The sequence below is a fragment of the Heloderma suspectum genome, chromosome 3 (assembly GCF_057233095.1).
Source record: "Heloderma suspectum isolate Gila_16-S chromosome 3, 16-S_ref, whole genome shotgun sequence".
In the NCBI taxonomy this organism is placed as follows: Eukaryota; Metazoa; Chordata; class Lepidosauria; order Squamata; family Helodermatidae; genus Heloderma; species Heloderma suspectum.
The window spans coordinates 254,552,080-254,572,005 of NC_139460.1; the positions used below are offsets into that span (position 1 = coordinate 254,552,080).

General features: G+C 44.0%; 1 protein-coding gene across 2 annotated transcripts in view; it reads left to right on the forward strand.

Moving 5' to 3' along the window:
• SORCS1 (sortilin related VPS10 domain containing receptor 1) overlaps nucleotides 1–19,926 on the forward strand; it is a 618,971-nt gene that overhangs the window by 512,188 nt on the left and 86,857 nt on the right. For both annotated transcript variants that reach the window (XM_084841982.1, XM_084841983.1), the window contains exons 14-16: nucleotides 286–393; nucleotides 2,265–2,382; nucleotides 5,054–5,184. In XM_084841982.1, the coding sequence (XP_084698108.1) occupies nucleotides 286–393; nucleotides 2,265–2,382; nucleotides 5,054–5,184 (357 nt within the window). The remainder of the gene's footprint in view (nucleotides 1–285; nucleotides 394–2,264; nucleotides 2,383–5,053; nucleotides 5,185–19,926) is intronic.

Genomic DNA, 19,926 nt, shown 5'->3' on the forward strand with positions numbered 1-19,926 from the left:
GTTATGTTCACCTTTATGATGCTTGTCATCTGCTGCCCTTATATTTTCAGGATATTGTTTCACAATGTTTGTTTCTGAGCACTTTCTCTCAAATGAGGAAAAAGGATAATAGTTTTTGAATGTTGCAATTCCTGAAATCTGTTTGTGAGAAACCACCTTGGATTATATACCTCAAATATAGTTCTTAAATATAGGCCATTTTTTATAAATATCTTTTCCTTATATTTATTTCTTCTTCAGCAATGTTTCTAGAAAGATGTCCTCCATTCCTTTTGTCTCCACCAGGTTAAGTTTTGATGAAGGAAGATCCTGGAGCAAGTACAGCTTCACTTCCATCCCACTCTTTGTTGATGGCGTCTTGGGGGAGCCCGGAGAGGAGACTTTGATTATGACGTAAGTAGTAAATAGTAGAGCTGTGCACAAATGGTCTCGTGAAATTCTCCACTTTACTTGTGGGCAGAGAAATTTGGGAGACAATTGCACTGAATTTCTCCAGGGGGAGGAGAAATTCTCCAGATTCTCCCAGGTAGGGCTCCCCATTGGCAGGGCTTGTAGCACAGCTTATTTCCTTTTTGGTAAGGATTTGGGGGGGGGGGGTTCATGCTGCAACAGCATCAACTGTCTTGGCAGGCTGGCCCCCAGTTTACATCCACCACAATGCAGGTGAAGCAGTGTTGTGTCCAGCTCTAGGGATGAGGTGGAGTTAGTGCTCTGCCAAAATCAGTCCTCCAATATCCTGGAAGTTTTCTCCCCCCCCCCATGCAAGAGTCTTCCATTGTTCTGCCTCATTCAGAATGTTTTATAATGTGGTGTTTTTGAGCTTCCCTAATCACAGCTAGCCTCTAGGCTGCCTGCACGTCCGTTCTGAAAATGCCCTATAGGAGGAATTACCTCATGTTGCCTTCCACTGAGCTTTAATTGAAGTGTGGGAAGCTGAGGAGGCTACAGGGGGCCAGAGAGATGATTGTACAATGAAAAACAGGACACTTGTGCTCACTCCTCAGCCACCTCCTAAGGTAAACTGAAGAGACCCAAACCCAACCCATGAGAATTTCTCTGGAATTTTTTCACCACTGAATTTCTTTTCGAAAGCAATTTCTCTTCTATCAGATTGAATGAGAATGGTTGAAAAAATGTGGGAGAAATTTTTGGCACAGCACTAGAAAACAGTAAATAGATAATGTCCAGCATCAGATTCTTTCATGGAAACTGCTCCATAGTTAGTCAACTATACAATCTAACAATCAGATGAGATCTCATTTATAGCCTTGGAACAGAGGAAAAAGACTCTTTACGGTGCATTTAAAATGATGTTCCGCAGTCTGGATTCCAGCATGCTCTGATGTTTGATATTAACAAAGATTAATAAGCTTGAATGTTAAAGCAATATTTGTTAATGTAATATTGAATATTCTTATTTTGAAAGTATATTTGTGCTGATTTGATTGTTGATATGAATTTATTATATGATGATGAAATCTTTAATTTGTTCAGCTTCACTCAGTCAAATTATGCTTTGAATTAAGTGCCAAATGAATTGCTATCATCTCAATCAAAAAAGCACTTTAGGTGTAGTTTAATTTAGCTTTAATAGATTTAGGGAGAAATCCCAAGGAAAGGAGCCCCCAAAATGGAGCATTCTGATCTCGGAGGTGCCAATTTATCCCAAGCCCTGCAGTGGAAGGAACAGTGGGGGTGTTTTTCCCCATCTCCCCCCCATAACAGAGTTATTTTCAATACCTCCCAAAATCCTTCCTCAGAGCTAATCTAAATTCCCCTCCATGGGGGTGGGGTGAGGCTGTGGATCCTTTGGATCCATGGACCCTCTCCGCCTATGTCATTGCATCCCTGGGACCATAGGAATGGTCTCTAAATCAGTAGATTAATCAACAAAGGCAAACATTGATTAAGTGACAGGACAAACTTTAACTGCTGGGGCAGAGTTTAAAGGGCTCGCTTGCTTACTTTTTGAATCCATTTACAGAATCTAGTTACAGTAAAAGGGATTTTTTTTTAAAAAAAGAAGTGGTCTTCTAACAATGTCTTAGCTTTTCTTTATTATATTGTAAGTTACATCATATTTCTCATATTTCATAAACAACACGTATTCTGAAGTTTTGGTGATATCCACATTTTAGTTGGATTTCAATGCACTGATTCAATCAAAGCCAGATGCTACATCTATTGTAACTTTTGAGGGTAAAACTCCTAAAGATAAGTTAAACAGTGAGAATACCCTAAACTCTGTTAACTGTTTTGTGCAGAGTTTTTGGGCACTTCAGCCATCGCTCTGAGTGGCAGCTGGTGAAGGTGGACTACAAGTCAATTTTTGACAGGCGGTGTGCTGAGGATGACTACCGACCTTGGCAGCTTCATAGCCAGGTAAAAAAGACTGGAAGCTGGGATTTGAGCTGAGCCATTGATGCTCTAGTTAAAAATGTAAAGTCCTGTTCATCGTATTTTATTGGTTCAGAATTACTGAATTTATGTATTTATGTATTTATTTATGTGTTTATTTAAAACATTTGTATCCTGACCTATATCATTAAGATCTCAGGACAGTGTACAGATAAAATCAGTTTAAACAGTATAAAACAATAAATGTAAACAACTAAAAACATATTAAACCATTAAACAAGCTAATACCAATTACAATCTTAAACAATAAAACAGTTAAAGCACTGTGCTACTTTAGGGAATGCCTTTAGCCCTCAAAGGCTTTGGTAAAAAACCATGTTTTTACTTGACGCCAAAATGAAACCAATGTACATGTCAATCGGGCCTCCAAGGGGAGGGCATTCCACAACTGGGGTCCCACAGCAGAGAAGGCTCTTTCCCATGCTCCACCATAGTGTATGTCTCACACTGGTGGGATGCAGAGCGGGCCCCCTCCAACAGATCTCAGTCCTCGGGCAGACGCTTCCTCTGTGACACTGATGTATGCAAATTTCAGCTGCAATTAGCGAGGATGACTGCTGGAAGGTGGAATTTAAAACTAATTGGCTGGGTGTCATGTTTTCCCCTGCCCCCTGCTGGGCAGAGAGAAAGGCATTCCTGCTGGGGCTGTATCCCCAGAGCAGGAAACAGGGGCCAATAGGAGCAGGAGGACGCCAGGGCCAGTATACTCTCCAAGAGTTAACTCACCTGCCCTTCCTTTTGAAAGGTGCATAGGGATATCAGAGGATTATTTGGGGGGATGAAGCTCAATTGATTTTTTTTACAGTTTTTTGCAATGTGGATTCCTTTCCATTTCCCTCTGCTGGCATTGCGTCACTCTGTAGCTAGATGAGTCAATATGCAGATTTGGAGGAGGGGGGGTGCATATGGTTGTAATTTGCACAATTTTTTTCGCACACGTGCAAAAAATTTATGCAATTTTATTTTATTTTATGTTTATTTTGGTGGGATTATTTTATTATTATTTATTACATTTTTATACTGGCCCATAGCTGAAGCTGTCTGGGTGGTTTACAAAGATTAAAAACATTAAAAATATAATATGCAGAATTTGAAAACATAAAAAACGTACAACAGACAGTACACACAGAGACAACATATAACTAATAACAACTTTCAGCAATCAGCCAAACCATAAAATGAATCCAGGATCGATTAAAATAAAAACTCATCACATGGAGCTTGAAATGTGTGCAAATATTGCCTTTTTTTTCATTTGCTGCTGTTGTGCAACTGCACACGATCGCAAGTCCACCTGTCCGCTATGTAGCCCTACAAAGGCATATTCCTCTCTTGTCAATATTTGTCAGTTTCATTCTCTCCACAAGTTACTTCATTTGTGCATGCTTTGACACTGTCAGGCTGGGAAAAGGGGACCACATTGCCCACTTAGCAATCTGATCCTCAGGGTCTGAAATGTCGAACAAACACTTGGAGGAAGCCCACTTCCACTGCACACTTGCCCTAGTCTCAAGCAAGTATTTTTAATACAGATGTAGCCTCCACACCCTTTTCCTGGCTTCCATTTGCAGTAACTGTGGCAATACTTCCCAAGCAAAGGGGGGGGGGTGTTAATTGATGAGTTGTTTGACACATATGGATTGTGGCTCTGCTGGACTAAATGAATGCCCCAGTATAGTCCGCCTCCCCTCACCAAACTGGAAACTCTGTGGAAATCCTTCGGGCTTAAACAAAACAGATTTTCCAGCATCGCACACGTGCAACATCAGATTAGTGAGTCAGTCACTGCTTAATGAGGCTGGGTAGGAATTTTTTGGGTGTCCTCTGAATTGGCTATTGAGGACATTTTTTGCCTACTCCCTGTTCATAAAGTTGAGATCTATGAGAATGTGGATCATTGGCTATTGTTTCAGGCCTTTACAATGCAGACTGGGAGAGTCTAAGTTGTGGCTAACTTGGTGGGTACCTTGAGGTACTTTCTGGGCAATGGGTTTAGCAAGCTGACCCCTCACCGCTGGCAGGTGAGAGGAGATACAAAAAGGATCTACCCTTGGGCTCCGGCAGCTGATCAAATCTAGGGGCTATACAGTCATAGCATGGGACTGTCTGGGCCTCCTCAGTTCCCCTCCTGGTGTGTAAGTGCAGGTGAGCCCATGGAATTGCTTATGGCAAATCGGCAGTAGGAGGGTTTATTTGCGATGCTGTCTCCTGAAGGACAGGGACCCGCACTGAAAAGGTGGTTAGCTGGATGCTAACTTGATTGCTCGCTGCAGATTCTGTCAAGTTAATAAAGCCAAGGTCATTTCATCCCAGTTCATGTTTCATGTCTTCATGCCTGGTGTGGAAGGGGCAAACTATAAATCTAGGGTTCACCTGGGTACCTTCGGTTGCAAGTCACTCATATTCATATATTTCTTTTCCCATGGGAGAAGTTACATTCCTAAGTGATGGTCCTTGTGGGCATCAAGTAAGGTGTGGCCAAGTACCTCTGAATGTAAAAAGAGACGAACGCACACACCCCTTGCTGTTTCTAATTCAGGAAGCAGAGACCCAGGTGTGTATTATTTTTTTACTATACTGTAGATAAACCTGATCATTATGGAATGCAGAGAAATCGTGTTTTCTCTCAATGCAGGGAGAAGCATGCATCATGGGAGCAAAAAGGATTTACAAGAAGCGTAAGTCAGAAAAGAAATGCATGCAGGGAAAGTATGCTGGAGCCATGGCATCTGAACCATGTGTTTGCACAGAGGCAGACTTTGATTGGTGAGTGGTGCTTGCAGAACATGCTTGAAACCAGAGCTTTCATGAGATTGTAGCTTATTTGGTCTTTGTTATAGACACATGAGTATCATTGCCAAGGCCTACTCCTCTCCTAGCTTTCTGGAAAAAAAATGCTTTCTCTAGCATGGGAAGAGGCAACCTCAGTCTTATCTCTCATCACTGATTGGAGATAAGATTGGGGATTTCCAGAGAATGAGAAAGGCTGTCTTTCTTTACCATTGAGGGACTGCCCTTTACTCCATGCAAAAAGAGGAAGGAGCAGTCACTCAGTGCCTCTCTCTGCATGGAGAAACTGCCTAATGACATCAGAGGAAACGGCTTCAGGGAAGGGAGGGGCTTCAGGGGAGGGGTCTTCCTCCTGACATCATCTGGCTCCTGGGGAGTGATCCAGAAAGCAATCTGGTCCCTGGGCTAAAACACTTCCCCAGGATTACTTCAAGGTGCCACAACTAGACTGTTAACTAGACTGTTGTCTTTGCTGCATATGGTTAGCCCTTGTAATTGCTACAAGGCCACATTGCTTTCATTCTACTGTAGGCACCATATTGTCTCACCACAGCTCTGTCTGAAATAGCTATATCTATTGATATCGATATCTATATATCTATTAGGACTGTATCACAAAGCCCGAATAACAAGGCGAAGCAGGCTTATTTGGAGCAAAATCCTCATGATAAGAGGCCAGTCAGAGCAGTGTCGAGGCACCCTGGGGTGAAGTGCCCCCCCAATGAAATGCCCCCCAATGAAGCCCCACTTCATATATTCGGAGCTCTGCTTAATGCCTGAGCAGTCCAGACAGGCTGTCTCCAAAATGTATCAACTTCTGAAAGCTCATGTGGAGGGACAGGAGGAGGAGGGAGGGGAAAGGTGAGCAGATGCGGGAAGGTGGGGGGAGACAGGAAGGTGAGCACAGGAGGAAGAGGGAGTGTGCTTTGGCAAATAGGAACTCTCAGCCACATCCGACGCCAGCAGTCTCAAATCAGAGAGAGTGGTGGAGGAAAGGGGTATATATACTTCGGTGAAAGGCTGTGTTCGTTTATTTAACTAGCTGTGTCTTTGGGAGAGGGCTGGTGTATGGGTAGATGATTGTGTGTGTGTGTGTGTGTGTGCGCGCGCACGTGCATGTGTATTCCTTGGAGTTGTTCCCTCTATTTCTTCATTTTTGATTGCCATTAGGCTTTCCTCAATATTTAAATTAAAAGGAAACAGATTGTAAAGGGATCCTTCCCTCGCTCCTTGCTCGTCCGTCCCCTTTGGGACGTTGTCTTTGCAGCACCCCTTCCAGCCTCCTTCTCCTATTTCTTTCTACCTCCAACTCATTTGTATTTGTATATTCATCTCTCCTTTCCATATTTTTTCAAACTAACATAGCTTTTCCTCACTCGTTGCTGCTATGCTCCACTCTTCCCCGCCATTCCTGTGTGTGTGTTTATGTCGCTTGTGGACTCCGGAAAAGGCTGCGTTTATTGTTTAAGGTCAACCCTCACTTCTGCTTTCTCCATTTGATTTCCTTGTCATTTTTGTCTGTCAACTCTGTCCCTTTTAGATTAAAAAAACAAACAAAACAGTCTTATTTCGATTTTTAAAAGCAAACGTTGACTTCTGGGCATGTTCCTCCCCCCCCACACACCCCTTTTAAGTCATATTCAAGCATTTAGTTTTTTCTTGCTTTCTAAATTCTTAAAGAAAGGCATATTATAGCAGCCTATGTGTGTAGCATTTGGCTCACGCACCCCCCCCCATGCTGAAGTGAATCGTCTTTGTCTTCTCTGTGTTGATCCTCCCAAAACAGAAATTAAAGAATTTAAATTATTGTTCGCTTTCTCTTGGCTCTTATTTTATCACCTGTGTTGTCGTCCTGTATTTCTTGAAGTTAACCTACCTTCCATAAAAGAACATGAAATATAAAACAATAAATTAAAGACACCCATCATTTGCTTAGGTAATTCTGCTTTTCTTTAGATCTTGTGTGTCTGTGTCCGTGTGTGTGTGCATGCTAAGTTGTTGTTCCACCAACACCACATGTCCCAGCAGACTGGGAGCAGGGGCAAGCATAAGGCTGGTGGTGCCTCTGGAACTCCTGCAAGCTCTCCATCTCTCACGTCCAACAAGTTTAGGCAGGTCACCAAGGAGAGGATGGGGTGGGGAAAGTATGGGTCCACCAGGTGGAGGTTTCCAGTGTTCAAAAATTAGTGGCTCTTCTGGGATAGGCACTGATCGTGTTCATTCAAGATACATTCAAAATACTCATTCAGTGCGTGCTAGAAATAAAAAAAAAGCAAATACAAAAACCTCTTCCAGCCTGCCTGCCAGGTAATGTGTGTATTCAGCCATAGAGAGGCTGAGCTGGTGATTCTTCTGAATAAGGGTTGTTTTGCACTTCAAAGAAACCTGCAGCAGAGATTAGGCATAGTGACCTCTGCTCAACACACTTTCCCTTCTGAGTTTGGTCTGAGTTGCTGGGAATATCAGATTCAACCTGCACCTAGCACACAAGCCAGTGGGCCAAACTGCCTGGACTTTGGCAGGTGGGATGCCCTCAAGGGGGGCTTGGAGGGGCCCAGGTGTCACACTTCTGTGGAAACAGGGAGAAGTTACAGCTCTTTGCTTTGGGAGTTTGGGTGGAAAAAGTCTATTTTCACCTGCGCCTAGTGCACAAGACAGTGGGGCAAGCTGCCTGGGCTTTATGGGGTGCAATGCCCTTGAGGGGGGCTGGGAGAGGCCAAGGTGTCACATGTGGGTGTGGAAACAGGGAGAAGTTACAGCTCTTTGCTTTGAGAGTTTCTGTGGAAAACATCAGATTTTAACTCTGCCTAGCACAAAAACCACTGGGTCAAAGTGTCTGAAATTTTGCAGGTGGCCTCCTCTCCAGGGGGTGGAGAGGTCTCCCAATTTCATGCCTGTATTATAAAAACTAAAAAGTTATGACCGTTTGTGTTTTCCCATGCAAGTCAATGGGAAAACTCCAAAAACGGGTGATCCGGATATCCGAATCTCGCTTCGAATTCAGATCTGAGTCGAAGCGGAAGTGGGTCCAAATCGATCCAAGTCAGATAGGGGTCACTTTAGAGGATCCAAAGTGGCTCGGGGGGTGGTCTGTGCAGAGCCCTAATATCTATATCTTTGCTTACACCAATTTCTCTTGAAGAGAAAGAGATATACAAACACCTAATTAAATGTTATAGGATGCACCATGTGTAAACACACTTCTGCACTTCCAGTTCCTTCAGCCAATGTATGGCTTTCCTCCCATCTATATTGCTTGTGCACATTGTGCGCACTGAAAAAAACATGTTGCAATCTTGATAATTATATGCATGATGGCATCAAGATTCTTATTGTACTGATGTGCATGTGCACTTCATACTATTCATCAAACACTGCAAGATGCAAACAATGTGATGGTACACATGGTTGTGTCAAGATACTTTTTGTGTGGTTTCCCCCCTCCCCCCATGCATGAATGCATTTGTGCATCAGGAAAGCACCAGACAAAAATAATCTTGATGTAATCATAAATACTTATCACATCAAGATCACTTTTCTGCCATCTTCTATCATTGTTCAGTGTCAGTAACAAAGACACGAATGAAACTGAAGGACTTGAAAGCTATGGCAAACTGTGCATGAGCTAAATCAGGAATTCATTTTAGAAATTCTACTAGTTTAAAAAAAAAGAATTTAAGAAAATTGGAATGAAGGAGAATATTAACTAGACAAAAAGTAAAGAAATGGAATGGGGGAAATACTCCCATCCCTAATACTTGAATAAGGTATATCTGATACCTGATTCATGCCACAACCTTTATTAAAGGTCCCTTACTAATCCCATGTCTTCAAAGTCAAAGCCTCCAAACTTATTTCCATGAGATGACTCATGTAAGATTCTCTTTTGCTTAGTTCAGGGTCTAGACTCTATATCAGGGTTGGGCAACTTTAGGAGGTCCAGGAGTTATTTTTGCAGCTGCAGTCTACAGGGGGCTGGCCCCTCCCCACACACACACACATACACACACACACACACACACACACATATATATATATATATATATATGAAATAAAGTTATCCATAGCACTACAGAGCACCAAAATGGTCAAATGTGACTTACTTGTAAAGTTATTTTGACACTCTTAGCACTCTGTAACAAGCCAAATCGTTCATGAGGGTGCTGTTGCGCCCATGCCCTGCTTGGGGGTTCCTGGTTGGCAGCTGGTTGGCCACTGTGTGAACAGAATGCTGGACTAGATGGACCCCTGGTCTGATCCAATATAGCTCTTCTTATGTTCTTATGACCCTTTGTGCACTCCACAGTGCTATAGATGCATTTTTCCCTTTAAAAACAAACAAAAACAAAACACTTTTTAAACATTTTTTTTTCTGGGAGCCCTGCAAATGTCATGGGGCAGTGGGGGTTGCACTGGGGGTGGTGGTGGTGCAGGAATGGCATGTGGTCTGTGGGCCACATCTTGCTCACATCCGTTCTAGATGGAAAAGGCACTGACAGCATCAGATCAAAGTTTAGGAGCCATTTTATTTTTTATATTCATAAAATCATTAGCATATTCGAAAGACAAATGCTTTAAAATACCCTGCAATAATTGGCAGGTGGGGGCAGGGAGGCACAAAGAAAAATCTGCATGTGCTCAAGCACAGGGCTTAAAAAAAAAAAGTCTTGATGTGTAAGTACAAATCTGTAGCTGTGTAGTATAATTCAGCATAATTTCTGTCCCCAGAAAGATGTTCTAATTTTTCAAAACTTGTGACAGGACTGAAAATAGTTCAAATTTGCTGTCACCAGTATTGAAAAATCAGAACATATTTCTGGGGACAGAAATTATGCTAAATTATGCTTGGGAAAATGGGGCAAGCAAGAAAACAGCTAGGAAAGGAGTGAATGCTGCAGAGATTCAATTTGCATGCGTTACCCACTTCTCACTACCAGGGGGCAATCGTGTTTCAGGAATGATGATCACAATGGAAATGGGTATCCCTAAGGACAGTATTTCCTAGCAACTGCCTAGAAGCCAGATTGTGTTTCTTTAGGTAGTAAATGGATTGCATGGTGAGGTGACATGTTTCCCTGTGTTTTACTGTAGAATAGTATCAGTCCAGCACCAGATCAAGGTTTTTAATCTATACAAATAATGAATCTAGAATCGTCATAATCAATCAGTTTGGATGCTAGGTTTGCTTAACATCCTAACTTGCTTTGCTAAAACACTGTTATAATACAGTTAGAATGCCTCATATCTATATAATTATATTTATATTAAATGGTTGTTAAAAGGAATTCCAAATCAAAAGCCCACCTTGTGATCTGTCAAGGAGGCTCCAGTACTCAAGCCATAGCTCTGACTTAGTGATTACCTATGCCATTCATTTTCTGGAGCAGCTACATAGCCCCCTTCCGTTCGCCATGAAGATGATAGCATAAGAAATGAGGAGTGCACATCACTTCCTCAGTGTCCGTAGACCCTATTTGTCCAAATTCTCTCCTCCATCCCCACCCTTCGTTGGAGAGAAAGGCCACAAACCTCTGCACTAAAGGGGGTTTGCATGGAGGTCTTGGTTTTATGTTACATGGTCTCTGGTGGAGGGGAGGTGTGCTATTTTGTACTGTGTTTTCTGAGCATCTGTTTTCTCCCCTTGTTTTTAGTGTGTGTGTGTGTGTGTGTGTGTGTGTGTGTGTGATGTCTGTCTGTCTGTCTGTCTACCTACCTATCTACCCCTGACTCCAAATGAAGTTTTCTTGGTGTTCATGATGCCTCTTGTGTGAAGCTTGGATATAAAACTCTTCTGCAGTAATGTTGTCAGATTCCCTGTTCTGTGGATTTTCTCCCACTGTGTGTAAATGTGACTCTAAGCAATGAAGCATGTGTGCAAACACTCACAAGAAAAATGCGTGTGAATTACGTACCATTTATCCAGTTCAAACTTTTCTTTCAAAAAAGACCTGGAGTATGTTGATTTGAGACTCCTCCCATATCACAGTATTCCTCTAAAAGGAACAAAGTCCCCTTTCTTACTTCTTCCATACAGCAGTAGGAGAAATAGTCCATCCCTAAGAGTTTTACTAAGACAATATTTTAATTAATTAAGGGCACAATCTTGTGGCCACTAGTCAGTGGCTAGACGGCCATAGGATAGGTTGGTTCCTGGAGAACTGACCCCCACCTTGTAGGCAGTGTGGATCGGCACCACACTCCGTGCTCATAAGAGCAACATGGAGAGGCAAAAATGGAGTGTTCCCAGGGGCGGGGCGGGGAGATCAGAAATGCTGGTACGACACATCCTATGTGTGGTCTGGCTGCTGCTTCCTGCTATCTGAGGTCCCACGTGGGGATGTACGAAACTCACTTACCTTTTTGCGGAATCTTTCGCAGTCGGGGGGGAGGCACTCTGTCCCTAGTCCTCCCGGAATCCTCGACGGGGGGGGGACGATCTGCTCCTCCTCCCCTGAATCCTCGACGGCTGGCTCCGCTCCACGGCCAGGCCATGGAGCAGTCGGCCAGGGCCGTCCGCAGCCGGATTTCTGGCTGCGGACGGGCTGGTGCGGACGCAAATGGCGGCCGCTGTAGCAGCCGCCATTGGCGTCCAGCCAGACAGCCATGATAGGCTATGTAAGAATTTACGTAGCCTATCACGGCTAACCTCAACCCCCCCCCAAACGCAGCGTACGCAAATGATGGCGGCTATGGCGGCTGCCATTTGCGTTCCCTATTTTTCACCAATTTATCTTACGTAAATATTTACGTAAGATAAAACGGAGGGAAAAAAAGGGAACGCAAATAGCGTAGTGGACGCTATTTACGTTCCTTTATTTTTCACCGTCCTAGCCTATGTAAATATTTACATAGGCTAGAACGGTGAAAAATAAAGGAACGCAAATAGTGTCCACTACGCTATTTGCGTCCCCCTTTTTTTTCACCGTTTTATCTTACGTAAATATTTACGTAAGATAAATTGGTGAAAAATAGGGAATGCAAATGGCGGCCACCCTAGCCGCCGCCATTTGCGTACGCTGCGGGTTTGGGGTTTTTTTTGAGGTTAGCCGTGACGTAAGAATTTACTTAGCCTATCGCGGCTGCAAGGATGCCAATGGTGGTGGCAGCAGCCCTGCTGCGGCCGGCCAGGAGACCAGCTGCCAGAGTCTCTGCTGCCACCACCAGAACCGCTGCCGCCGCCGAATCCGCTGCATCCGCCCCAGGTAAGTGCCATCCCGGGGGGATTTCACGGGGGGTGGGGGGGGCAGGAGGCTGTTCTCCACCATCCCTAGTGCCACGGCTACGCAGCCAAAGTCAGCTGTCTAGCTGCAAAAGCCGGGCAGGGGAGCAAGGAGGAGATCTGCTCCTCACCACTCCTCCCAGCCTGCACCCAATAGGCAGTTGCTGCCGTGCTCAGAGGCGACCATCGATCCAGATAGGATTGCTCCCTAAGGGAGCAATCCTATAGCCACTAGACACTGTCTAGACGACCATAGGATTTTTCAGTTTCTTGAAACAGTGCTCCCTGCTCCTCCCCCATCTCTCCCCCCTTTGTAGCTGGTGTGGTTCTTTCCATGCTGCTGCCATCTCCATGCTCATAAATGGGGCACAGAGAGGGTGAAGAGGAGGTGGTCCCATGGGGCAGGGAGGGGAGGAAACCATGGAAGCTGCTCTAGACAGCTTCCTATCAGGTCTCTGGGCCCCTTCCCTTCCATCCCTATGAACCCACCTGTAGCCACAAATGCAGGGTGGCTGGAGCATGCAGGAGAGGATCCCCTCTGTCCTCCATCCACCCTGCACTGGATAGGCGTCAGCCTCCAAGTTTGGAGGCTGATGTCTATCTCAATAGGATTGTGCCCTATAACCTGTACTCATTGCCAAATCTTTTGGGGTGCAATTCAAGGTGTTGGTTTCATCCTTTAAAACCTGAAACTGCTTAGGCTATCTGGCTATCTGCGAGACCACTTGTCTTGCTATGAACCCACCAGAGCATTAAGATCTGCAGGAGAGGCCCTTTTGAGGGCACCATTACTGGCAGAGACTCGTTTGTCAGGCACGCATGAAAGGGCTTTCTCCTGTGTTGACCCCAAACTCTGGAATGCGCTTCCTCCAGAATTATGATTGGCTCCACTCTTTTGACCTTTAGAAGGGGTGTAAAGATTCAGATTTTCCATTTATCCATTCAGAATGTGTTGTTTTAATGTTTTAAGTGTTTGTAATGTTCTTGTTTTTCTTGTTTAAATTGTTGTACACCACCTTGATGACTTTTTAGTAGAGAAGGCGGTATATAATGTTAATAATGTTAATAATAATTATGATGATGATGATGTTAATTTTTATGCGGCCAGCCTGCCTTCTTCCCCCATCCCTGCAAAGCCCATTTTAGAGAAATTACTGTGATATCAGTCTGTATCAGGTGTCAAATTAAGGCACAAAGCAAGTATCTTTGTCAACTGAAAAATCACAATATATTTTGAAAGGTAAAAATCCTGAGGTAAACACAGACTGGCTTTGATTTGATAATATGAAACCCTTTACACTGGACGCTGCCATGATATCACAAGAGTGTGGAGGTCAGAGGTTTATTCTGGTAAGCATAATGAGTTTTAAGGGTGTTTACAGGAAGCAAATTTTGAGAACTGCAAGGTGAAGGAAGGTGCATACTTGAGGAATGGAACGAGAGGCGTTCTTAGGAGCATTACAGTGCTGACAACTAGGTATTTGTCAGCTGGGAGGAGATCAGATTTTGGTCCCAGCCAAGACTGAGGGAAAAATAAAAATAAAAGACTGATGAAGAAGGCCTTGTAAGGGAAGAATTCCCAAGCAACTGGGTGGTGTGTGTGGAGAAGGAAAGAATGAAAAAGGAATGTAAAATGCAATCCTAGTTTGGGATTAGAAACCCAGACTGGGAGTCCCTGATTCCAGCCCAACAGAGGGTCCCCAGAACCTCCAAAAATGTGGTGCATTCTGCTCATCATTAGGCTCTATGGCCTCTTTAGCCTACCCAAAATCTTCATGGAAAGATCAGAGAGTACTGAAGGAAGGTAAAAGGAAGGCTCCAGTTGGAATCCAGAAAGATGCTGACACTAGGTTTATGAAGCTACAATTCCATGCACACATACCAGGGTATAAGATCATTTGAACACAATAAGAATGCATAGAATTGCTCTGTAAATCATTATTCACCAACAAAACCCAACTCACTATTAAAAAACCCCCAAACTGTCAGAAACTTTAACAGCCATGCTTGCCAGTGGTACTTTACTTCAGCTCCCACTCTTTCCACCCAAACACTCTCTATGATTTATTTGTGAGTTATTCTTCCCACTTTGTCTCCCCACTTATTCCCCCCAAGTCTTATTAAGTCTGTATGTCTACTCTTGTAAAATCTCTGTCTTGTTGCTTATTGCATATATCCGTGTCTACATATAACCCACATGGTTTCCCCCTTAAATTCCAGCTAAAACCCTTAACTCCAGTCCACAGAAAGGTGGGTTGGGAAATGCATATTGATTGCATACCAAATGGTCAACACTAAAAACAATCTGTTCTGCAGAAGCCTGTTCTTTTCCACAGTAAAGCAGCTTTATGAAATAAAGAATTTAAAGTGAATGCTAGCAGTTCATCACTGCACTTGTATTCTGTTGAATGCAACAACATGTTACATGCAAATAAAGTGGATAATGATAGCCCAAGGGCTAGTTCAGACGATGGAAGGCTATTTCCAGTGGGCAATTGAGAGTGGAAAGATGGGAGTGTAAAGGCAGGAGGAGAAGGCTTTATAGATTCCCTGCTCCAGATCATAGACACTTCTAAGTGGCTTCTCCCACCCTGCCCGCCCTATGGGATTTTAAACCTAGGAAAACAAAATTTAAACCATGCATTGCTTAAAAACTGTTCAAACTAGAAATGATGGATGGAAATGGGATATGCTTTTCCTCCCCCACTGCCGCTGTGCTCTTGATTGCCCTCACTGGAAAGGGCTTATCCTCATTTAAAGGGATCCTCAGGGAACATTACTCTCATAGTTAACTAATGTGTAGCTTGGGCCTCACCTGCCACAGAATATCAGTAATAAAAAGCAATTGTGAACACCAGATCGTCTGGCTATAATGCCATTGTTCTCAGTGCACTCAACTCCCATATTCAGATTTCAGCCGTAGCGTTCATCCTCTGCTGCTCCATTGATGCTAATGCTTGTTGATTGTAAGGCAGCCTGTTGTGCCTACAGGTAGGCAGCAATTTGTCATTATCATCAGTGCTCCATGTGCATCAGAGAGGAGACAAGAAATTCATTAGATTACAGGTCTTCAAGGTGAAAGAGAGATATGAATGCCTCGCTAGTGAGATGCAAAGGAGCTGCTTGTGACATTTTTCTGCATATTTATGTGCATGTCTGTGTGTGTATCATGAGACCCAGACAAGGATACTGACAAAACTTTAAAATGTTTCAGTGAAAGGTCTGCTTTTGAGGAGCTCATTTAATGGCAGAAACATATCCATGTGTCTTAAACCCAGATTAGGTGTGTGTGAATAAACAAAACTCGAGCTTGCCGGATTCCATCTTGAAGCTCGTTCTGACTCATATCTGTATCAGATTGTGAGCTTTGTTTTTTCTTTCTGCATGAAAATCTGTGCATTTTTATGCATATTTTTCCAAATGTATGCATCAGTTATGTGCTTCTTTGAAATATATGCATTCTTCTCTCATTGATTAAAGCATATTTGTGCACATTTTTCTTTAAAAAATGCATTTTTTCATGAACATTTTTCAAACATATGCATGCTGTCGATAATGGCCCCCATCCCCAGGCACTCCTCTTCCAGCCAATATTGCTTCAGAGCCTGGCTAAGAGAAAAATGATGTTGGGGGAGGAAGACAGGCTGCAGGAAGGTAAGCTTCAGGCAGGAGGAAGGTTCAGCACTGCCTATCCGTGCACCCCCTTCTTGCTCTTAAAATTGGACACCTCCATCACCCTTTCTAGATGATTGGGGCAGATCTGGACTGAAACACACAGATTTGCCAATGTCGTGTAGAGTTTGAGTGCAAAAGACTGGGCTGTGAACCAGGACATTGCCAGTTCAATCTAGCCCTCTGCCAGTGAAATCAGGCAGGTCTGCATTGGGGCTGTTCACACGACACAATGGCCCACCATGGGTTATTTAATGCATGGTGAGGCTGTGGTGCATGAGGGCTGCTTGTGGCTGCCATTTTGAATATGTAACCCCTGTGGTCTGTTATAGGGTTATGTGAAGGTTGCTTAACACTCGCATTACACGCACACGCTAGGTTCGCATGCCATGACAACCTTCGAGCAGGGGTTGCATATGTGTAACCTGGTGTCCACAGGTGCCATGGCTCATCATAGCTTAATTAACCCATGACAAACCGTGGTGTGTTGTCTGAACCCAGTCATTGTCTCTCAAACTTGGCTTCTCATTTCCCTCCCAACATCTACAATAGTGGGGTTAATAACACAGACCTTGTAGAGGAAAACCATCAGAAGACTAATTGTATACCGAGGAGATAGGGATGGTGTGCCACAATTGTGCCTTCTATTCCTATGTCTCCTGGAAGACCTTAAGACCTAGGCCTCCTTAAGGCCCTTGAGGTCCTCTGGCTTGAAATTTGTCTTCCAAGGTCGGTTGCGGGTTGGGATGGTACGGCCTTGGAATGCTGGAGGATACCATAAACAGTGGAGCTGGCTGCTGTCCACTTGCTTTGGCTTATCTTTTGGGTGGTACAGCCATGTAAGCACATCATCATGAGACCTGAACACAACAGGTGTGATTAGTTGAGGTGCTGTCCTAAATGGCACGTAGCACACAAGGGTCTAGGGTATAAAAAGCCTTGTAGTTCTGCCCAAATAGAGCTTTGATGTAGACCTAGACCTGGAAGGTGGTGCACACCGGCCGCAGACTGGGGTCTCCTCGTTGTCATCCATTGGGACTCCCGACAACTGAGTGAGGAAAATAAGCTTGCTTGGTATCGTATAATATCCTTTTGCCTGCTTTGAATAAAATCTTCTGACTTCAACTCACTGGCATGCTCATTGCGTCTGAATCCAAAGAAAGAACACTTGCCTTTGGCAAAACAGACCTATCTTACAGGATTGCCCTACAGCTTACTAAAGGGATTTCAGTATATTCACTTGATAATGAAGTACTTTGAAAGCTCAGTATAAATGCTACTAGCAGTAGTAATAGTAGCAGCAGCAGCACAAAGTCAACAAGTCTCCATCCACACTGTTTCAGCTGTAGATGGGACTCATGGGAGCACTATTTGACTGTTCTCTTGAACCTTGGGGTGGTGGTGGTGGTTATGGATAGTGACAAGTGCTCCCACCAACCAACTCAATTCAGAACTGGGTTCAGAATGAACTGTGTTATCATGTCCATCCATCCCCCCACTCCCCACCCCAATCAGAAAATACCTTGGTTTATTCTCAGTACCATTCCAAGCCCTTTCAGGATTTTGCTGGAGACCTGATAATATTGGCAGTGTGCAAGGGTCCAAATACCTCCTACCAACCTCCTGTGAGCTTCCCAATTGAGTCTATAGGCCCTGGTAACCAGCCCTGTCCCTACTTGGCTTGCCAGCAGAACCAGCAGTGACAGCATCAGCTGAGGAACAACTCTTCTTGCCCTGCCACTTTTCTAGCTTTGTACTTATTTGGCCTAGTGGTTGCAGAGACCTTCCTCTGTCCCACTCTTTTGCCTGGTGGAATGGTCCCTCGGAAATGCAATTTTATCAAGGCAGTGGAGTCATTTTGTATGGATGTCAGGAGAAGTCTCCATGTTCAAGCCCCCCCCCCCGACAAATGGGGAAAATAGATTTTCCTGGATCTCTAGTGCCTCGGACATTCTGCTGCATCTGTGGTCATGGCATCAGGGAGAAAGGGAGGCCTCCAGTGAGACTTTCCTGCTGCTTAATTGTTTGTGCATCTTCTAGGCCAAATAAGTGGAAAGATGGAAGAGAGGCAGGGAAAGAGCCATTATTCCCCAGCTTGAATTGAAACTCCAAGCCAGAGAAGAACTCAAGGAGCCATAATAATTGCCTTGTAATGAATGTGAGAATTGTAACTACTAACTAAGGTTCTGATTCTCAACTTTCCTGGATATTTCGATCCGTTCCAGACTGCATTCAGGCCCAGTTTTGGGATGGAATTGTCCTTGGTTGCCATGATGGATGATCTTCTTCAGGAGAGAGACAGGGGGAGTGCGACCCTGTTACTTCTTCTTGATCTCTGAGCAGCTTTTGATACCATTGACCATGATATCCTCCTGGACTCCCTCCACGAGCTGGGAGTTGGAGGCACTGTTCTACAGTGGTTCGACTTGTACATACTTGTACTTGTACTAGTGACTTGGTCACTTCCAGAGAATAGCATTGGGTGACTGCACCTCAGCCCCATGGCAGCTGAACTGTGGGGTGCCCCAGAGCACCATCCTGTCCCCAATGTTATTTAATATATTTATGAAGCCCTTGGGGGCAGTCATTAGGAGATTTGGGGCAAAGTGTCATCAGTATGCTGATGACAGTCAGCTCTATTTGTGACATCTAAATTGGGAGTGGCCATGCATGTTCTGAACCAGTGTCTGAATGCAGTTATGGCTTGGATGAGGGCCAATAAACTAAAGCTGAATCCTGATAAAATAGAGACCCTATGGGTTCGAAGTTCCCAGGTCTGGGAATTGGGCTGTTTGCCTGTTCTGGATGGCGTTGCATACCCTGCAGAAGGAGCAGGTCTATAGTTTTGGGTGCTCCTGGATCCATCTTTGTCACTGGAGGCCCAGGTGATCTCAGTGACCCAGAGCACCCTTTACCAACTTCAGCTGGTATTCCAACTACACCCATTCCTCGATAGGGATAGCCTAGCCACAGTGATTCATGAACTGGTAACCTCACAATTAGACTACTACAATGTGTTCTATGTGGATGGTCTTTGTGCATGGTTTGGAAGCTGCAGCTAGTGCAGAATGCAGCAGCTAGGACGCTCGCTAGGACACCCAGCTATGGTCACATAGCATCTGTATTTATTTATTCTTTTAAAAAAACCCACTGCAGTGGCTGCCTATTAGCTACCAAGCCACATACACAGTTGTTATTTTCATACAAAGCCCTAAACAACTTGGAACCAGGATACCTCACACACTGCCTTTCGTTATGCATACCCAGGTGACCTTTAACATCATCAGAGGAGGCCTTGCTATTGTTGTGGAACTAACAAAATGTCACCATGCAATACCCCAATGGTATGCCTTCTTCGTAGTGGCACCCAACCTTTGGAAAACCCTCCCTTGTGTGGTTCGGGTTCAAGCGCCTCCTGAAAACACATTGGTTCACCCAGGCTTTCCTTGAGCTGTAATTAAATTATTCATGCTGCTCCATCTTACTGCTCCTAGTATGGCTTTTATTGTACTTGGAATTGTTTTTAACATCGTGTTTTTAACATTGTATTTTAAATGTGATTTTAAGGAAGGAAAGAAAGAAAAAGAAAAGGAAAGGAAATAGTTGGAGAAGCAGTGTCACTCTATCTATAGTAGCATATACATGGAAGCATATATAATCATAAAGTAGCCCTAGGAATACTGGTAGAGAGATGAAGTGGGGTACTTGCCAAGGGACATGGTTTCTATACACCACATTTATTATATTCTAGCCCTATAAACAGATTAATCACTGTTATGTAAAGGACTCTGACCTTGAGATCTCAATCCTGGAGTGCTTCCGGATGG